Here is a 15175-nt window from a genome sequence, read left to right as displayed (position 1 = left end):
AAAAAAAAAAAATTAAAAAAAAAAAAAAGGCTGAGGGACTTACTGACACTTCCACAGTTATAGCCATCCTGACATGGCCACTATCAGTGCAGCCGCCGTCAAGACCGAGATGACCAAGCTCGAGGACGAGCTGGTTAACATTGTTGGGAAGTTCCCAACTTACATGCGACCTCCTTACTTCAGCTCCAACAACGTTTCCCTGAGCGTTCTTGGTCAGCTCGGCTACCATGTCATCAACGCCGACATCGACACCAACGACTGGAAGCACAACACCAACACAACATTTCCCGAAGCCGCCAAGGAGTTTGGTCAAGGTCTTGCTGCTGGAGGGTCCATTGTGCTCATGCATGACGTTCACAAGAACACTGTTGAGAACATTGTGCCCCGGATCATCGATGCTGTTCTTGAGAGTGGAAAAAAGGGTAAGTCTCAAGAATTTGAAAGTGGATAAGCTTTACTAATATGACATAGCTGTTACTGTGGGTGAATGCCTTGGAGACCCGGAAGTGAACTGGTACCGAAGCTCCCGTTCCTAGATCGTTCCGGGAATTTATCTCTCACATCCTGTATGTTCCATTCGGAATAGACTTCCATGTTTCTTAGAACTCTATAAACATTAGGTATCTCACGCTGGGTACCAGAAGACCTCATCGGCTACTACTTTGCTATTTACATTGTATTATATCTCATAGCTCATCTGTCTGCAGTAAGTCGGTTGATCATAGGGAAACATCCGATGATCCCGAGCTTATTGACCCTCAATAGCTCCACCATGCCCGCGGTCTTCCGGCACAGTAATCTACTCACGAGCAACCTGATGTGAGTGTTCCACAACGATTGATAAGCAAAAGCTTCCACGGATGTGTCTTCCTTCTAGTCAGATTGAGTTCCAGATCGGGAAATATGGGAGATCGACCGGAAGTACGGACTTACGGCAGCCCAATGCACGAGGTGCGGCGGGTCATGTCATCTCAAAGTCCGAAAGTCCGCTGTCAAGTAATCGTGGGACCTATCATATTAGTCTACTTGGTTGCCGTGCAATGTTCTTAGAACACCTAAAGAACATTCATCCATTAGATTGAGCATGCATTGGCAGTCAAAAACAGGAATTTCCGAGCCATCCTAGTGTCATCTGTCCAATCCCGAACCCTGAAGCTATTCGGAGGTCGGACTTTGCCAACAGCCCGTCAGCCAATTAAGCTCACGCCACCAAAGTCCTTACTGAGCCCAGGCGTAATATCACCTGCAACCTTTTCCAGGGTCCAAAAAGCGGGGTATATCCTGATTGGTTATTCATTGAAGCTGAAGGGGGGCTAAATCTGTCCGAAGACCAGAAAGGCCCCAGGACTTTTGTGTTTTCGCATTTCGGTTTGTTTTGCAACGACATCCAAGCAGCAAAGGTGGTGTTAAGATGGAAATATGTAATGACTGAAACTTTAATAAAAGAAGAATATTGTTAATCAGCATCCCGAGGCGACACCTTATCCCCCAATGTCTTTTTATCCTCGTCGCCATGTTGTGACCGCGTAGGAGACTGCTGTTGATTGACACTCTCTTTGGGCGGCGTCGCAAGTCTCGCACAAGTACAATGCCTCAATAACTCCTCGCATCTTGAAAGCCTTTCCAGTAACTCTTGGTTTGGGCGTCTGCGCTTCCTTGGTGTAGCTGGTTGACTTGGAGTGCAAACTGTATTAAGCTGCTGCAGCGTCAGTATCAGAATATTTACGGAAGGGGACCACTTACTCTAACACAATTTGAGCATGGAGTCTTCTTATCGCATTTCTTCTTTCTTTGCTGGCAGCAAACACATGATAGTATCCTTTTGCTGGATCGTTGCTTGGGTGGTTCGTGATCTAGCGAAGACGCGTTGGTAGAGGTTGGACTCAAGGCGAGCGAGGCATCTTCGTGGTGAGATAGAGGACTTGACATCTTTTCTGCCGTGTGTGAAAGCCAGACCTTAAGACGTAAAGGTTACACTCAGACGATAGACGATAACGCTATTGTCTCCCAAGCTCAAATGCCGGAATGTTGGTGATGGTATTATGAGTATATCAAGACGTTAAGGATACCAGGATGACATGCCGGAGGTAACATTATGCATGATCTGAGAGAATGCTTATAACGTTATTCCGGCTACCGCCACATTCGGGAAGCCGGACCCGTGACACGTCCCGAGACGGAATTCTCCACAGTCCACAGCATTCCGAGCCGAAGCGGCTGCCACCTAGGACAACTTCACTCAATAGGACATTATATATATATGAGTCTCAGAAGTAGATAGGTAGTAACTTTTGAATTCAACACTATCAAACAGCAAGCTTCCGCAGTAAATGTAAAAAAGCAAATTCGCCCAGTAAATCGTCGTAATCGTTAAATGGTCGATCCAAGACTCAGACCCAAGACCCTTCTCTTTTTCAAATTTCTGGCTTCTGTCCATAGACAACATGTCTAAGAAACTGTTAGTAATACCATTCTGCAAACGTCTGGAGTACTTACATAGGCCACCAAGCGTGGATATGTCGATCCTTCATATCAGACCTGACCTTGGTCAAGAAAACCTCAACCTCTTCAGGACTCCAACCCAGACCTCTCGTGAAAAGAGCCATAGAGAGACCGGAAAGTTCGCCAGCAATATTATGGTTGCACCAGAAGCCTAGAATTGTTAGCGCCTTACTTCCGAATTTTTATCGTTCGACATACCAAGCTCCTTGTAATAGGGATCCGCGGGCCATCGGTTAGTAGGCCATTTGTACACCACCTCCGTAACATTAACGAATCCAGCGTCAATCATCTGCTGCTTGTACGATTTCGCGCTGATAGCAGACCTTCCAAAATTCTTTGCCGCTTCTGTCATAAGATCAGACCACTGGTTGATGTACGAGTCCTTGGCGAGCGTGCCGTCGTCGCAGCCGGCAGGGAAAGTGATGTCTTGACATTCAACCCAACCGCCTGGGTTGAGGGAGTCATATGCTTGTTGAAAGTACTTGGGCCAGTCGCCGATAGAGCCTGTTAGCATGCGGCCGAAGACAAAGTCAAATTTGTAGGAATATGTCCATTCGTCTTCGAGGTCATCGACTTGAAATTCGAGATTCGTTGGCAGGCTAGAGAGTCAGTGAGATGAGTGGGATGAGATGAAGGGTGAAGGAGGCGTACAAGTTTGGCTGGATTGGGCTGAGATCGATTCCGAGAACCTGAGAGGTTAGCTTCAAAGGTCTCCCTCATGATACGGATATCGTACCGTGGTTTCAGGGTGGTTATCGGCAAAGTCGATTGCCCATACACCTGTTCCTGTTCCTGCATCAAGAGCTCGTCCTACCGGTCTACCGTTCTCTCCTAGAGGGCTCAGGTAGAGCTTGCCGCCAAGGGTAAGTGTGAAAAGATGATGTTGCAGGTCTATTCAGTTAGTATCATCTTATGTGACAGATGTATTACAACTCACCAAGACGGTCTTGCTCAGACTGAAGTGAGATGCAGTATTAGCGTGTGAATAAATGAGTGAGACTAGTATCTCATACCGAGTCATTAGGAAGGACATAATTGACTAAAATACCATTATTAAGGTAATCATAAAATAGTGCACGACTCAAACTTACTCGACTCTCTGAAAGAATGATAAGTTCTTCCATTCTCGGTTCGATACTGCATAATACTGGAATTAATAGAAGCGGTGCTACTTGCAGAATCATCCTGTCAGATCCATCGTTAGCGCCAAACTTAGCACTTGGAGAGCCCCAACAAAGGAACAGGCATATGGATCCCAGCCCCCGATTCCCCGTTGCATTTTTGCAGGGGCTTCAATGGAATGGAAAAGTTCAATGCATCGTTACTCACGCCGATCGCTGAATCGTCATCGGGGAAATCGCCTTCACTCTGTAACGTAACCATGTCAATTATCAGGATTCCTATAAATGGGCGCATCCACTTACTTCAGCCTGGAGATCGCTTTCCTCTGTGGTGGGTGCGTGACGTTCGGTGGCTGTTGCTGCCGCGACAGCGGCAGTTTTGAGATCGGCAGACTCATCGACGACTGGCCTGTCGGCCTCTGCAGTAGCGGTCATGTTGTCGCTGTTCACTCTTGTCCAGATATCTGCGACAAAGTCTCAGCTTGGCGTTGAGTAAAAAGTCGTCGCGTTGAATTGATTGAAGATGGGATGAAGCAAAACAAAAGCAGGTCCCAGATAATCCCACTTTTTGACCCCTCTTTACCTCGAGCGGGCGCAGAAAAGATGAATGAAGCGCCAACAGGCGAACGATCGGTCCCGCGCCGGAATAAGTGGTTCAACGAAAAGGCAGAGATTACGACTACCTACAGCAGAGAAGATGGTGAACGGTTGATCTTTCATGAAATGCCTCGGCCAAGTGTTTCAACTCAAGGTTGATCGAGTGGCTGCATGTCAGAACACTCCGGAATAAAGCTCCTCCTTTTCTTTCGTGGACATGCCAATAATGGCATGGACCAGGCAAACAAAGAAGCAATCGGATGAAAACCCTGGATGGAAAGGCAGAGAGGCTAGAGCTAGACAGTTAGCGGGCGCATTTGTGCCGTCCCCAGCGATGCTAGTTTCGGAGAGGGGCGCTGTTTTGGCGTTAGCTGACCGCTAGCGAGCATGGTCTAGCTGTAATCTGACGTACAGCAAGCCCACCTCGCCTGAAGACTCGCCTATTGGGTCTCAGAGGAATTGTCCTTCAAGACTGAACATGTCAAAATAGATTCGTTCAATTTCAGGTTATATAGTGTCCTAGTTATTTCTTCATTTATGCCAGCTCTTCCGATACCTTGACGCTAGCATCCTCCTAGCCATGTCTAACTTCCTCGTCTGCTCTAGACTCTCGAATCTCGTCTAGAGCATCCAATGATTAGCATAGCTTATAAAGAGGATTATAAATGATCCTACCCGTACTCGCCAGTAAAGTGAGGTCTATCCGTAATATGGGTTCGTTCCGTCCCCTCGGCTTCGGTCCGTGCCCAGATCTCCAATCCACTCCTTTGGGACTCTCCCGCAGACAAACATCGCGAACCAACAGCTTGATGCCAGGTACAGCCTCACTCGCCTAATTAATCGCACTGTTACCTCCACTCTCATGGCTGTAGCTGCGTTGATCAATTATTTGCGCGATCTGCGCCCGTCAATTGTTATCGCTACAATTTTGGTCCTCTTTTTGACCTTTTGGTCAGCGGTTTCGACATGGCGACAGTACTGGCGACTGCGACAGTTTAAAGGTCCTACACTGGCAGGCTTTTCGAAATGGTGGTTGATCAAAAGAGTTGGTGGAGGGAGAGCGTATTTGGACTTTTGGGAGGTCACCCAGAAATACGGTATGTCGCACATGGTACTGTTGGGTGTCGCACAAACTAACAGTCCCTCTTGTAGGCTCAATCGCTCGTGTCGGACCAAACGACCTCCTAACCGACGACCCAGAACTGATGAAGCACATTCTCAACGTCCGAACAGAATATCGTCGATCGGATTGGTACGATGGCATGCGATTCGATCCCGGCAACAACAACATCCTCTCCCACCGCGACGAAGACGAGCACTTCAAGCTGCGCTCCAAAATGTCCGCCGGCTACGGCGGTCGCGAAGTCGAGAACCTAGAACCCAAGATCGACAAGAACATATTGTCATTCATGACCCTTCTTACAAAATACGCCGATGCGAGAAAGCCTGTAGACCTTGGTCGCCGGGCGCAGTTCTTTACGTTAGATGTCATTTCGGATCTTGCGTTTGGTGAACCGTTTGGCTTTTTGGAGACAGATTCGGACGTTTATAAGTATATTCAGATCACCGAGGAGACGTTGCCGGCTGTTATGGTTACGACAGTTATTCCCTGGTTGGTCAAGATTTTGAGTTCGCCTTTGTTTAAAAGTGTTCTGCCCTCAGAGAAGGATAGGCTTGGCTTTGGCAAGTTGATGGGGTGAGTACTAATTGGTCCTTGGGAGGTACGGCGCTAACGATGAGTAGAATTGCGAAGCAAGTTACTGCTGAACGGTTTGGGCCTGATAAGAAGGTTCGCAAGGATATGCTTGGGTCTTTTGTGGCTCATGGATTGACCCAGAAGGAGGCCGAGTCTGAGATTCTGCTTCAGATGTAAGTGTGTGTGAGCAATCACCGAGTCATATCTAACGTCTAGTACAGCGTCGCGGGATCAGATACAACAGCAACGGCTATCCGCTCCACAATGCTACACATCATAACACATCCCCAAGTCTACTCCAAACTGCGCGCCGAAATCACCAAGACATCATACTCAACCTCCATCATCCCCGACTCTGTAGGCCGTGATATGCCCTACCTCCAAGCTGTTATCAAAGAAGGCCTCCGTATCTTCCCTCCTGTCGCTGGTCTAATGTCCAAGCAAGTCCCGCCTCAAGGTGACACCTGGAAAGGGCAATTCATTCCCGGCGGTACCAAAATCGGGTACTGCGCCTGGGGAATCTTCAGAAGGGAGGATATCTGGGGATCTGACGCCGGCGAGTTTAGACCTGAGAGATGGCTTCATAGTGACCCTGAGAAGGTCAAGGAGATGGAGGGTGCTTTGGAGTTGATCTTTAGTTATGGACGATGGCAGTGTCTTGGTAGGCCTGTTGCACTCATGGAGCTGAACAAGGTCTATGTTGAGGTGAGCTCAAGACTAAGGAGTGCGAAAGGAGGATTTGCTAACTTTTTACAGTTGCTCCGGAGGTTCGACTTTTCGATTTGCGATCCTACAAAACCTTGGAAGGTGTTCAACTGTGGCATCTTCTCGCAATCCGAGCTCATGGTGAGGTTGACACCGAGAGAATGATTGGATGAACATCACGTCATTCTACGTATTTAAGGTAGTTATAATGAACAACTGGATGATTTACGAACCATAGGATAGGCATGAGATGTCGTGATCTATAAATTGTCTTTGTGCTTGATGGTGACTTAATTATGTCTCTGGTCGTACAGCATACATCTTCACAGGAAGAAGCTCAGCCGGAAATCCCCGCTGTAGATCAGCCTTAACAATCTTCAGCCCAGCCCTCGTAAACAGTTCCTGGAACTTCTCATCCTGTCTACAACTTGTTAGCACTCGCCTCTTCACTTCCAAATCATAGCAAGACTTACCTTGTGACGCTTCCGTCAAGCTCATCAAACTGATCCTCTCCCCATGTACTCAAGTTCTCCTTAAGTACGATAACACCGTGCTCATTTTCCAAAACAGATTTGCACCTCTCCAGAAATTGCACGACTTCCTCATCTTTGAGATGTCCGATACACCACTGGATCCAAATCAGGTCGTAGCATTCTCCCTCGCTCGGAAACCATTTTTCTAACCCAACGTTGTGAATTTGTCCTACGCCGGGTTTCGTTTTGAGAACATCCGTAAACTTGACGACTGGTTCAACGACGTCGACTTTGTCTGCTACTTTCAGAAGTAAACCTTCTGTGATTCTCCCGATTCTGTCCATGCTGTCAGAGAATGAGTCACTATTGTAGAGCCAAATTTGGTCTCACCCTGCACCACCCTCAAGAACTCGTGGTATCTTTTCTTTTCCCGACTTGCCGCCGACATTCAATCTCGCCAGAAAAGTTCGAGATCCTTGAAGGTCGACGCGAGATACGGAAGGCATTGTGGTTAAAACGCCACCCAGCATGCCATTGTCGTTGGAATCAACGCTTTCCCAGTACTCCATGCATTTTTCCGCTTTGATTAAGCTGTCTGGTGCGGGATCTTGTGAAGTCGACATGGTGATGGTGTTTAGTTGATGAGATTCTGTGGAAGAATTTCAGTTGATAAAATTTTAAGTATAGTCATTGTGCCAGTAATTGAGCTTGGAGGTGGTATTAGCCGGAGTATTTCCGATGAGTATAAACACAGTTTAACATCACCATTCCAGAAGTTACAGATACGATTTGAGCTCAGAGCTCATTAATAACCGTCACATTGTTTATTTCCCAAAAAAGAAAAAGAAAAGGACTTAAACCCTCTTCTGTAGATGTTGCTATTGAATCCGGCCGTAAGGAAAATAGCCGTCCTTGTTTGAACCCCCCGCCATTTGCTGAACCTGAGACATCGGCACGTTCCAGCTTGCCTGTGTAGTTTGCGTTTGCGCAGGCGTCAACCAGATGGTCGAAATATCCTCATGAATCAAAATCGGGATGTTCGATCTCCCCTTCTCAAACTTTCCAATCGAAACATCGTTATAGTCGTCAAACACAACAGGTCGATCGCCCTCCAAAAATAGCTCTATCCCAAGCTCAGTAATTTCAAACTGGAATCTCTGCGCCTTATCGCGAGAAGCCTTGGCGTAAAATGCTCCCTTATTGGCAGTAAAAACGTAGCAGTTATCGTTCTGCATAGCAGGAACTTGCAGGATGAATTGGTTGTCGCCAACAGCTTCGACGACGAAGCGGGTCAGGGCAGAATGATCGCGAAGAGTGAGACGTGAATCGCGAAGCATTATGCCGGTGCGACGAGCATCTGTCAGGTAGATGGCTTTCTTGTCATATGTTTCAGAGTTGATGGTTACTTTGATGTTGGCATTGCGCATGCTGTTCAACATAGTCATAAAACCCAGTGAAGACATGGTGAGGATGAGACTGATTCCAATGTGGTAGAAATCTGGTACAATATGAGCAAGGTTAAGAAGATATGATCAGAATAGAGAGAATGCTGGACTCTACTTGGAATATCGACTCGCTTTATAGATTTTGCTACTATCCTATCCACTCAGAAACCAGGTACGCACTAGCATAGCAAATGCAGAAAACCCGAAATTAACGTAAAGTTCCAGCTCTCTAGACGTCATTGTTATGTTCAGAATGCATCCGAGCACACGGGCTGACAGGTCTCCGAAAACGATTTCTGTTGTTACAAGTTCTAATGACTGAGATCTGCAACAAGATCTACAGCTGACAGTCTTAGAAGAGAAGATCCAAAGCTGAAAGAACTAAACGGGCAAAAGATCTGTCACTGACGGGACCCGTGTCAAATTTGTCAAGGAGATCAACAGCTTACAAAAACGCGCAGCGCAGTACCAAGAGAATGAAATGTCACAACGAATCAAAACTCCATAGAATCGCCAATGACGTTATATTTACGCATGTTCTTGCCTCAAGCTGCTGTGGCGATATCAAGACATGCAGTAGCGGAAGTAAATATTGAGGTCCAAGCGCATACGATACGTCACCCCTCGAGAGTACGAATCTCAATCTAGCCCTGGCGGTTTGATACGTCGAGAGAGAAACGTCCCAGATATTATGTAGACAGACTAAGACCGGAAGATCCTGATGGAACAGTGATTGAGTGGGTATTAAGTACTGCTATTCACAGAGTCTACGTCTCTAATCTATATCTCTAAACAATCTAGCCAACACCAAAACAGATCTATCACATCCACAGCTCCATATCCCTCCATCGTTTCTATTGGCCAAATTACTGGCTCTTGGGCTTCCAAAGCATCCAAGCAAAAGTGACACACAACTTCAAGAACGCCGCAATCCAAAGCGCGCCAGCAAATCCAACCCAAGACTTGCTCAAGAAACCACCACAAACAGCTCCAACAAACAACAACAAAGCTCCAGTAGCCCTCCTGTTTCGATCCGCATTGTCCGTGATGGGCGCCGTGAAGAGCTTGGCGTCACTCATCATGTCACAGTACAAACTCGTCAATACAACGGTGGGAATAGAGTTGAACTTGAGCGCACGACTTGCCACAATCTGACCGGCACTCTGGAACGCGAGAATCGCAATGGCTGCATAGTCGGATGCAGGGAAGGAATCGCGCACGCGCTCGATGATGTATCCGTTTTCGCGGACCGTTTCGCTGCCTTGGGGATGGTTCCATACTGCGCCTACTGTAGCGAGCAGCGCGACGAGGCCGGTGAGGAGAGCCTGGACGAGGAAGGATGAGGTGAGAACCCATCGCTTTTGAGGGCCGAAGTGACGGTGGAAGCTGGAGAAGAAGAGGGCGCCGACGCCGAAGCAAACGATGGCGACAAGACAGCGGGACCAGGCTTTGCTGGGGAGGTTCTCTGGTTGATGGCTTACGCCTAGGCCGACAAAGATTGTGTTTCCTAAAGGATGTTAGTGGTAAGTTTGTTGAGGGTATCGGAGCTGACTGACCTGTTTGCATACTGACGAAACAACCGTACATGTTGAAAGCAGCACTGTCAACCAGACCTGCGACGAAGAAGCATAGTAGCAATAATAGGTCGCTCCATTTTGTGCTGATGTCTGTTGTGAAGCGTGAAGCTTTCGGAGCTCCCTTGGCCCCAGCTTCGGGGGTGTCGCTACCAGAGTCGGGCATGTTGACCGAAGTTGAGATATCGGATATGTCGCCGAAGTCGTTATTCCCAGAGATTGTGTATGACCAATCAAGTTGCTTATCGAGACCTGGACGTCAATGAGGTCGAGATTAACTTTCCAGTAAAAAATAGAGGCCAAAGGGTTGTAAAAAAGAAGGGAGTCAGAGGGTGATAAATAAGTCTAAATCTCCTGAATGGCGCCAATGACGTGCTTGGACCAAGGTGGATCGGCATTAATTTTCGGAAGGGACCCGAGTTTTAGGTCCTCAGTAAGAGGGAAAAGGTGAGGAAAAAGAGCTAATAAAAAGGAGACGTTGGGACAAGACGGCGATTTCGGCTTGTGCCAAGAGGAATGCACAGACGATGCGTACGTACGCAAAAACAGATCTGACAGAAGACGCTAGACTATTTTGGGATTACATCAACAACATCAAGTAATTGTCTCTGAAATATTTACTTGTAATTTATACTTGACAAGTCATATGCTATTGATACTAGAACTGTATGTACTCTATACTGTCTTTGTTTTGTAAATAAGTCAAGGTGTTGAGTACGACAGACACAATGCCGAGCATCACCCTGCCAAGCCGGCACCTGAATTTCCATGCCGAGATGATCATCTTGTCTGGGCATCAGAACACAGCCCTTATTGTGGCTCTTGTTCTGACTTGTCAGACAGCGGTCAACCACAGAGAGGACGGTTTTGACACTAGGTCATTAATGCTTGGCTTGATTAAGCTTGTTTACATGCTAATCTCACCATGTTTATGTGAACGCGATTCCCCTTTTGACCTTGATTCCATCATACAAGATCGTCTTCTATGATATCTGAGTCATGTTGGGTCGCTCTTATCGGAGGGCATAAGCATCGGAGAGCTACAATCACTAGGAACGGAAATAATCGGAGAATTGGAGAGTGAGTGTGTTCTTATTTACAGTCTATGATGTCAAGTTCGTTACTTGCAAACTCCATCGTTCATCGATGTCACAAAAATATACTTTTTTCCCATCTAAATACTATCGTCTAGATAGTCAACCCCAATACATATCTCCGCTCAATTAGGAAATGAGTCCATTGATACACTTTGTACCAGGGGCAACAGGAGAGACATAAGCCCAACCCTGGTTGCAAATGCCCCAGGTAGTCTCGGAAAAGCAGTACATCATTCCTGACTGAATATCAGCGGGACAAGGCTGGTAATTAGGGCCGGCCCAAGAAGGCTTTCCACTGGCGACAGGAGCCGCAGGTTGAGAAGGAGCGGGAACGCCAGTTGGTTGAGCGGGTGCGTTGACGGTTGTGGTGATCATGCTCGAGGGAGCAGGAGACATGACTGATGATGGGACCGAAGGGACAGTAGGGGCAGAAGGTTGAACGGTAGCCGATGGCTGAACGGGAGCTGAAGGCTGAACTGATGCAGATGCTTGAACCGGCGCAGAGGGCTGGACAGGAGCTGAAGGCTGAACTGGTGCAGACGGTTGAACTGGGGCAGCAGGAGAGCTAGGCTGAGCACTTGGTACAACAGAAGTAGCCCCAGAAGCAACAGGTGCAGAAGGGTTCTCAGGTGCGGGAGCAGCGCCATCATCCTTAAAGTTGGGCTCGACACCCTTTTCACATGTTCCCTCACTACCAGGAGTTCCCTGCTCAATGACCTTTCCATAATCTCCAGGCTCAGGGAAGTTGATTACACTTCCACTAGCACCAGTCGTGCACTCGCCAGGGATGTTTGCTCGGAAAACAGGAGGGAGGGTGTCGACAAAGGAACTATCATCCTTGCCACCGACTACCTCGATGGGCGCGCAGACCATGTACATCTCTCGGTTGCCAATCTTGTTAAACCAGGTCCAAGCGAAGATAGCAGGACCATTCTGCATATCCTTGGGGATAGGAATGTTGAACTGCTTGGTACACTCCTTTCCGGTATCATTGCCGCACTCAGGTCCATTCTCACGACCATGCGGATCTTTACCGGTGGTTTGGATATTGCCCGCCGCTTCAGCAGGGCAACCGCCGATGATGCTGTAAATAGTGTGCCACTTGCTAGGATCCTTAGGGGCTTCCTTTCCATAGGCGACGCTGAACTGACAAGATCCACCGCCGTGGACAGCGCTGCCCCAAAACTTGACAAGCTGGGTCTTTCCGGCTGTAACTTTGGTGACTTCTTCAGCGTGCTGGGTGCGGCCTTGGCAGGGGAAGGGAAGGTCGGCGCTAAGAGGCCAGGTTTGGTAGAGAGGTTCAGTATCGAGGTTGAAGGGATGGGGTTCGATCATGATTACATGGGCGGAGGCATACGAAGCGACCAGCGCTGCGATGCTGAGGACGGAAGAGAAAGAATGCATTTTGGCGATTCTCCCTTTTTGTGATGAAAGGTGGTGATTGATTGTGAGGGGATTGTGTTGTTGTTGTTGTGGTTAGGTATGGTGTGTTGTGGGGTGAGAAAACTAAATGAAGCAGGAACCCGACTGCCTCTATATACAAAATGATTTCGATATGTTCATGGGGGTGACAGCTCTGAATAAAAATTTCACCATAAGTGTGGCTTAACAATGACATTTTTCACCTCTTTGACAATGAATGCTTGAATTGTTCGTCACTGTCAAGGCATCCGAACAAAGGAACAAGTTTCAACACCGAAACATCTAAAGGTCAACATTAGTTTGCTTTGAACGACCCGGTAACTTTGAGTAAACAGAACAACATAATTCATTGAACAATCTGGTATTCTTCTATCTTAAACCTCCATCCTTGAACATTTACGGAGCCTAGATATTGCTAATCATCAAGTCGCTTCACTCCTTGTTCACTATGCTCTTTCCAGTTGTCCCAAGTCTCACTTGATGCTCAAGGTTTCGTCAAGTTAATGCCTGATTTGTATGACGTATAATGGAGAGGACTCGCTACTCCTACAGAAACCTATTGGGAATGTCTGAAACTCAAATATTCGAGACTCAAAGGGATTTGGAGTATGCATTACACTTTAACAAAAAGACACATCGGTAAATCCAAATCTTGAAGTCTATCTTTGCGTGGGTTAAACTTAGAAACTAATTAACAACCTATCGATGTTTGAAAAAAAATCTTAAATTCCTGGAGTATTTAATATCCTTGCCTTTCTTCAACCGCACCTCATTCTCCTCTCCTATTTCTACCTTTCCTTAACCTAAGCCTTGGACGATAATTCTTCTGTTACCCAACTGCCTTTACACGCGCACCAATATGTCTTCCAAAACCCTCCTCGACATGCCCGACGAGCTCCTTCCCGCCATCCTCGATCACCTGAAAAAAGATTCATACGGTACGGGATGCTGGCAATTCAAAATTACAGACGTCAAGACACTTCGAGCCAGCTGCAAAAGGCTCAACCATATCGTATCGCCCTAGCTCTACCAAACCCTGTATCTATCCTGCCACCAGCTAGACCTGGACGTCTTTCGCCTAGTTGCCAAGAACCCTCTTCTTATCGGTGGTGTACGCGAACTCGTCATCGACGATACGACATTTCCCACTTGCATCAATGACTGGAACACTTACAAGCGCGCCGTCACTCTTTGGGCATATACCCAAAAGGACCCGGATTTCGATGAGGATGAGGATGACCTCGAGGAGTGGGAAATCCAACGTCGTTTCGATGTGTCCAGTTCTATGGTAATAACTAAATCGATGTGGGAGCATTTTAACAGCGGTATCAAGGGGCACCACGAAAACCGCCTGGCTCATGCGGATATTGCCGCTCTCAAGGAGGCTCTACCCAAGATGAAGTCCCTTTGCTCGCTTATTGTGACTAATTGCACACCTTTTGAGGATAGGCAGAGTGACAGCCCCTTTGCGAGGATGTGGAGGTCTCCCCCATCTGGAGGCGGTCGCAGACCTTCGTGGGGAGAACGACCCTGGGCTCCGAGATGTGACTGGGAACCACAACTTGGCGATGAGCCTGACCCTAAGACCTATTCTTTGGATTGGCTAGATGACCGAATTTTCACGACTGTGCATCCAGGTGAGCCTGATGGGTACGACGACCCGTACGAGGTAAGTCAGCAGCCATAGCTCGTGTCCTCATCATGACAATAATTGTATTAACAAAATTTAGAACGACGACGTCGTGTACACGCGTGATTACTACAACACTTACAAATCTACTATCAGAGCTGCATGTAATGTTGGTCGCGATCCTCGGATCCTTTCACGACAGGCCCGGGTGCTCCATGTCGCCCTTCACGTTCTTGAAGACCCCGATGTCGGCCCTCAACTCCAAGAGTTCAGAGTGGACTCATCTGACTCCACAATTTCCAGATGCAGCCCGGGACTTCCTATCACACTTTTTGGAAATCAATCACCGTTCCCCGATCGTCTCTCGCGAGCCTTTTCTACAACAAATATGACGGAGCTGTACCTCATACTTAGTAACTTTGACGATGGTCAGAAAGGCAGAAACATCATGGATCACGGGCGAGTAACCCAGCTCCTTTCATCTACGCCACAACTGGAGCAACTATATTTCGAGCCTCACGGGATGACTACATCAGGTGCGCTCCCACAGATAACATTCCCTCGCCTTCACACAGTCGAATTCTCCTGTGGCGAAGTGAACCCCGACAAGCTCATCGGCTTCCTTGAGCGTCAAGGGTCAGTTCTTAAAACTCTACACATCAGCAATTGCAACATCCGTACCGATCCGGGACAGCTCTGGGGAGACGTAGCAGACCAGATAAACCACTTGCAGCGCGAAAACGTTACGAATCTTCAGGAAGGCCCTTTTTGCCAAAATTGGGTTGGCGAAAGCCAAGCAAGGTGTTGGGGTTTTCCGCAAATGGATCCTGATTATAGAGAATCTGAGGACTGCGTGGACTGGTACCTTGAAGACGGCAGGCTCTTTGAGAAAGACAGTTTCGAAGACTGAACA

General features: G+C 47.6%; 8 protein-coding genes across 8 annotated transcripts; 3 read left to right on the top strand and 5 right to left on the bottom strand.

The window, feature by feature from the left end:
- Positions 1–73: 73 nt before the first annotated feature.
- FIESC28_02608 (uncharacterized protein) lies at positions 74–536 on the top strand (the record flags this gene model as incomplete). Its single annotated transcript, XM_031156757.1, has 2 exons — positions 74–422; positions 472–536. 2 exons carry the CDS (start codon positions 74–76, stop codon positions 534–536), a joined length of 414 nt encoding a protein of 137 aa, XP_031019266.1.
- Positions 537–2414: 1878 nt separating this feature from the next.
- On the bottom strand, positions 2415–4058 carry FIESC28_02607 (uncharacterized protein; the record flags this gene model as incomplete). Its single annotated transcript, XM_031156756.1, has 10 exons — positions 2415–2448; positions 2497–2653; positions 2701–3101; positions 3154–3191; positions 3239–3393; positions 3440–3458; positions 3516–3541; positions 3594–3687; positions 3832–3870; positions 3927–4058. 10 exons carry the CDS (start codon positions 4056–4058, stop codon positions 2415–2417), a joined length of 1095 nt encoding a protein of 364 aa, XP_031019265.1.
- Positions 4059–5082: 1024 nt separating this feature from the next.
- On the top strand, positions 5083–6786 carry FIESC28_02606 (uncharacterized protein; the record flags this gene model as incomplete). The annotated part of the gene is made up of 5 exons (XM_031156755.1): positions 5083–5317; positions 5373–5916; positions 5964–6089; positions 6138–6621; positions 6673–6786. The coding sequence occupies 5 exons, from the start codon at positions 5083–5085 to the stop codon at positions 6784–6786; spliced, it is 1503 nt and encodes a 500-aa protein (XP_031019264.1).
- Positions 6787–6915: 129 nt separating this feature from the next.
- Positions 6916–7717, bottom strand: FIESC28_02605 (uncharacterized protein; the record flags this gene model as incomplete). The annotated part of the gene is made up of 3 exons (XM_031156754.1): positions 6916–7042; positions 7095–7439; positions 7485–7717. The coding sequence occupies 3 exons, from the start codon at positions 7715–7717 to the stop codon at positions 6916–6918; spliced, it is 705 nt and encodes a 234-aa protein (XP_031019263.1).
- Positions 7718–7972: 255 nt separating this feature from the next.
- Positions 7973–8557, bottom strand: FIESC28_02604 (uncharacterized protein; the record flags this gene model as incomplete). Its single annotated transcript, XM_031156753.1, has 1 exon — positions 7973–8557. One exon carries the CDS (start codon positions 8555–8557, stop codon positions 7973–7975), a length of 585 nt encoding a protein of 194 aa, XP_031019262.1.
- Positions 8558–9405: 848 nt separating this feature from the next.
- FIESC28_02603 (uncharacterized protein) lies at positions 9406–10279 on the bottom strand (the record flags this gene model as incomplete). The annotated part of the gene is made up of 2 exons (XM_031156752.1): positions 9406–10046; positions 10096–10279. The coding sequence occupies 2 exons, from the start codon at positions 10277–10279 to the stop codon at positions 9406–9408; spliced, it is 825 nt and encodes a 274-aa protein (XP_031019261.1).
- A 1057-nt stretch (positions 10280–11336) lies between these two features.
- FIESC28_02602 (uncharacterized protein) lies at positions 11337–12614 on the bottom strand (the record flags this gene model as incomplete). Its single annotated transcript, XM_031156751.1, has 1 exon — positions 11337–12614. One exon carries the CDS (start codon positions 12612–12614, stop codon positions 11337–11339), a length of 1278 nt encoding a protein of 425 aa, XP_031019260.1.
- An 877-nt stretch (positions 12615–13491) lies between these two features.
- FIESC28_02601 (uncharacterized protein) lies at positions 13492–15172 on the top strand (the record flags this gene model as incomplete). Its single annotated transcript, XM_031156750.1, has 3 exons — positions 13492–13570; positions 13715–14301; positions 14363–15172. The coding sequence occupies 3 exons, from the start codon at positions 13492–13494 to the stop codon at positions 15170–15172; spliced, it is 1476 nt and encodes a 491-aa protein (XP_031019259.1).
- Between the last annotated feature and the right edge of the window lie 3 nt (positions 15173–15175).

This window comes from Fusarium coffeatum (genome assembly GCF_003316985.1).
Source record: "Fusarium coffeatum strain FIESC_28 chromosome Unknown BRIP53273_contig_55, whole genome shotgun sequence".
Lineage (NCBI taxonomy): Eukaryota > Fungi > Ascomycota > Sordariomycetes > Hypocreales > Nectriaceae > Fusarium > Fusarium coffeatum.
The sequence above is the reverse complement of the archived record's forward strand: the minus strand, read 5'-3'. Positions and strand labels throughout refer to the sequence as shown.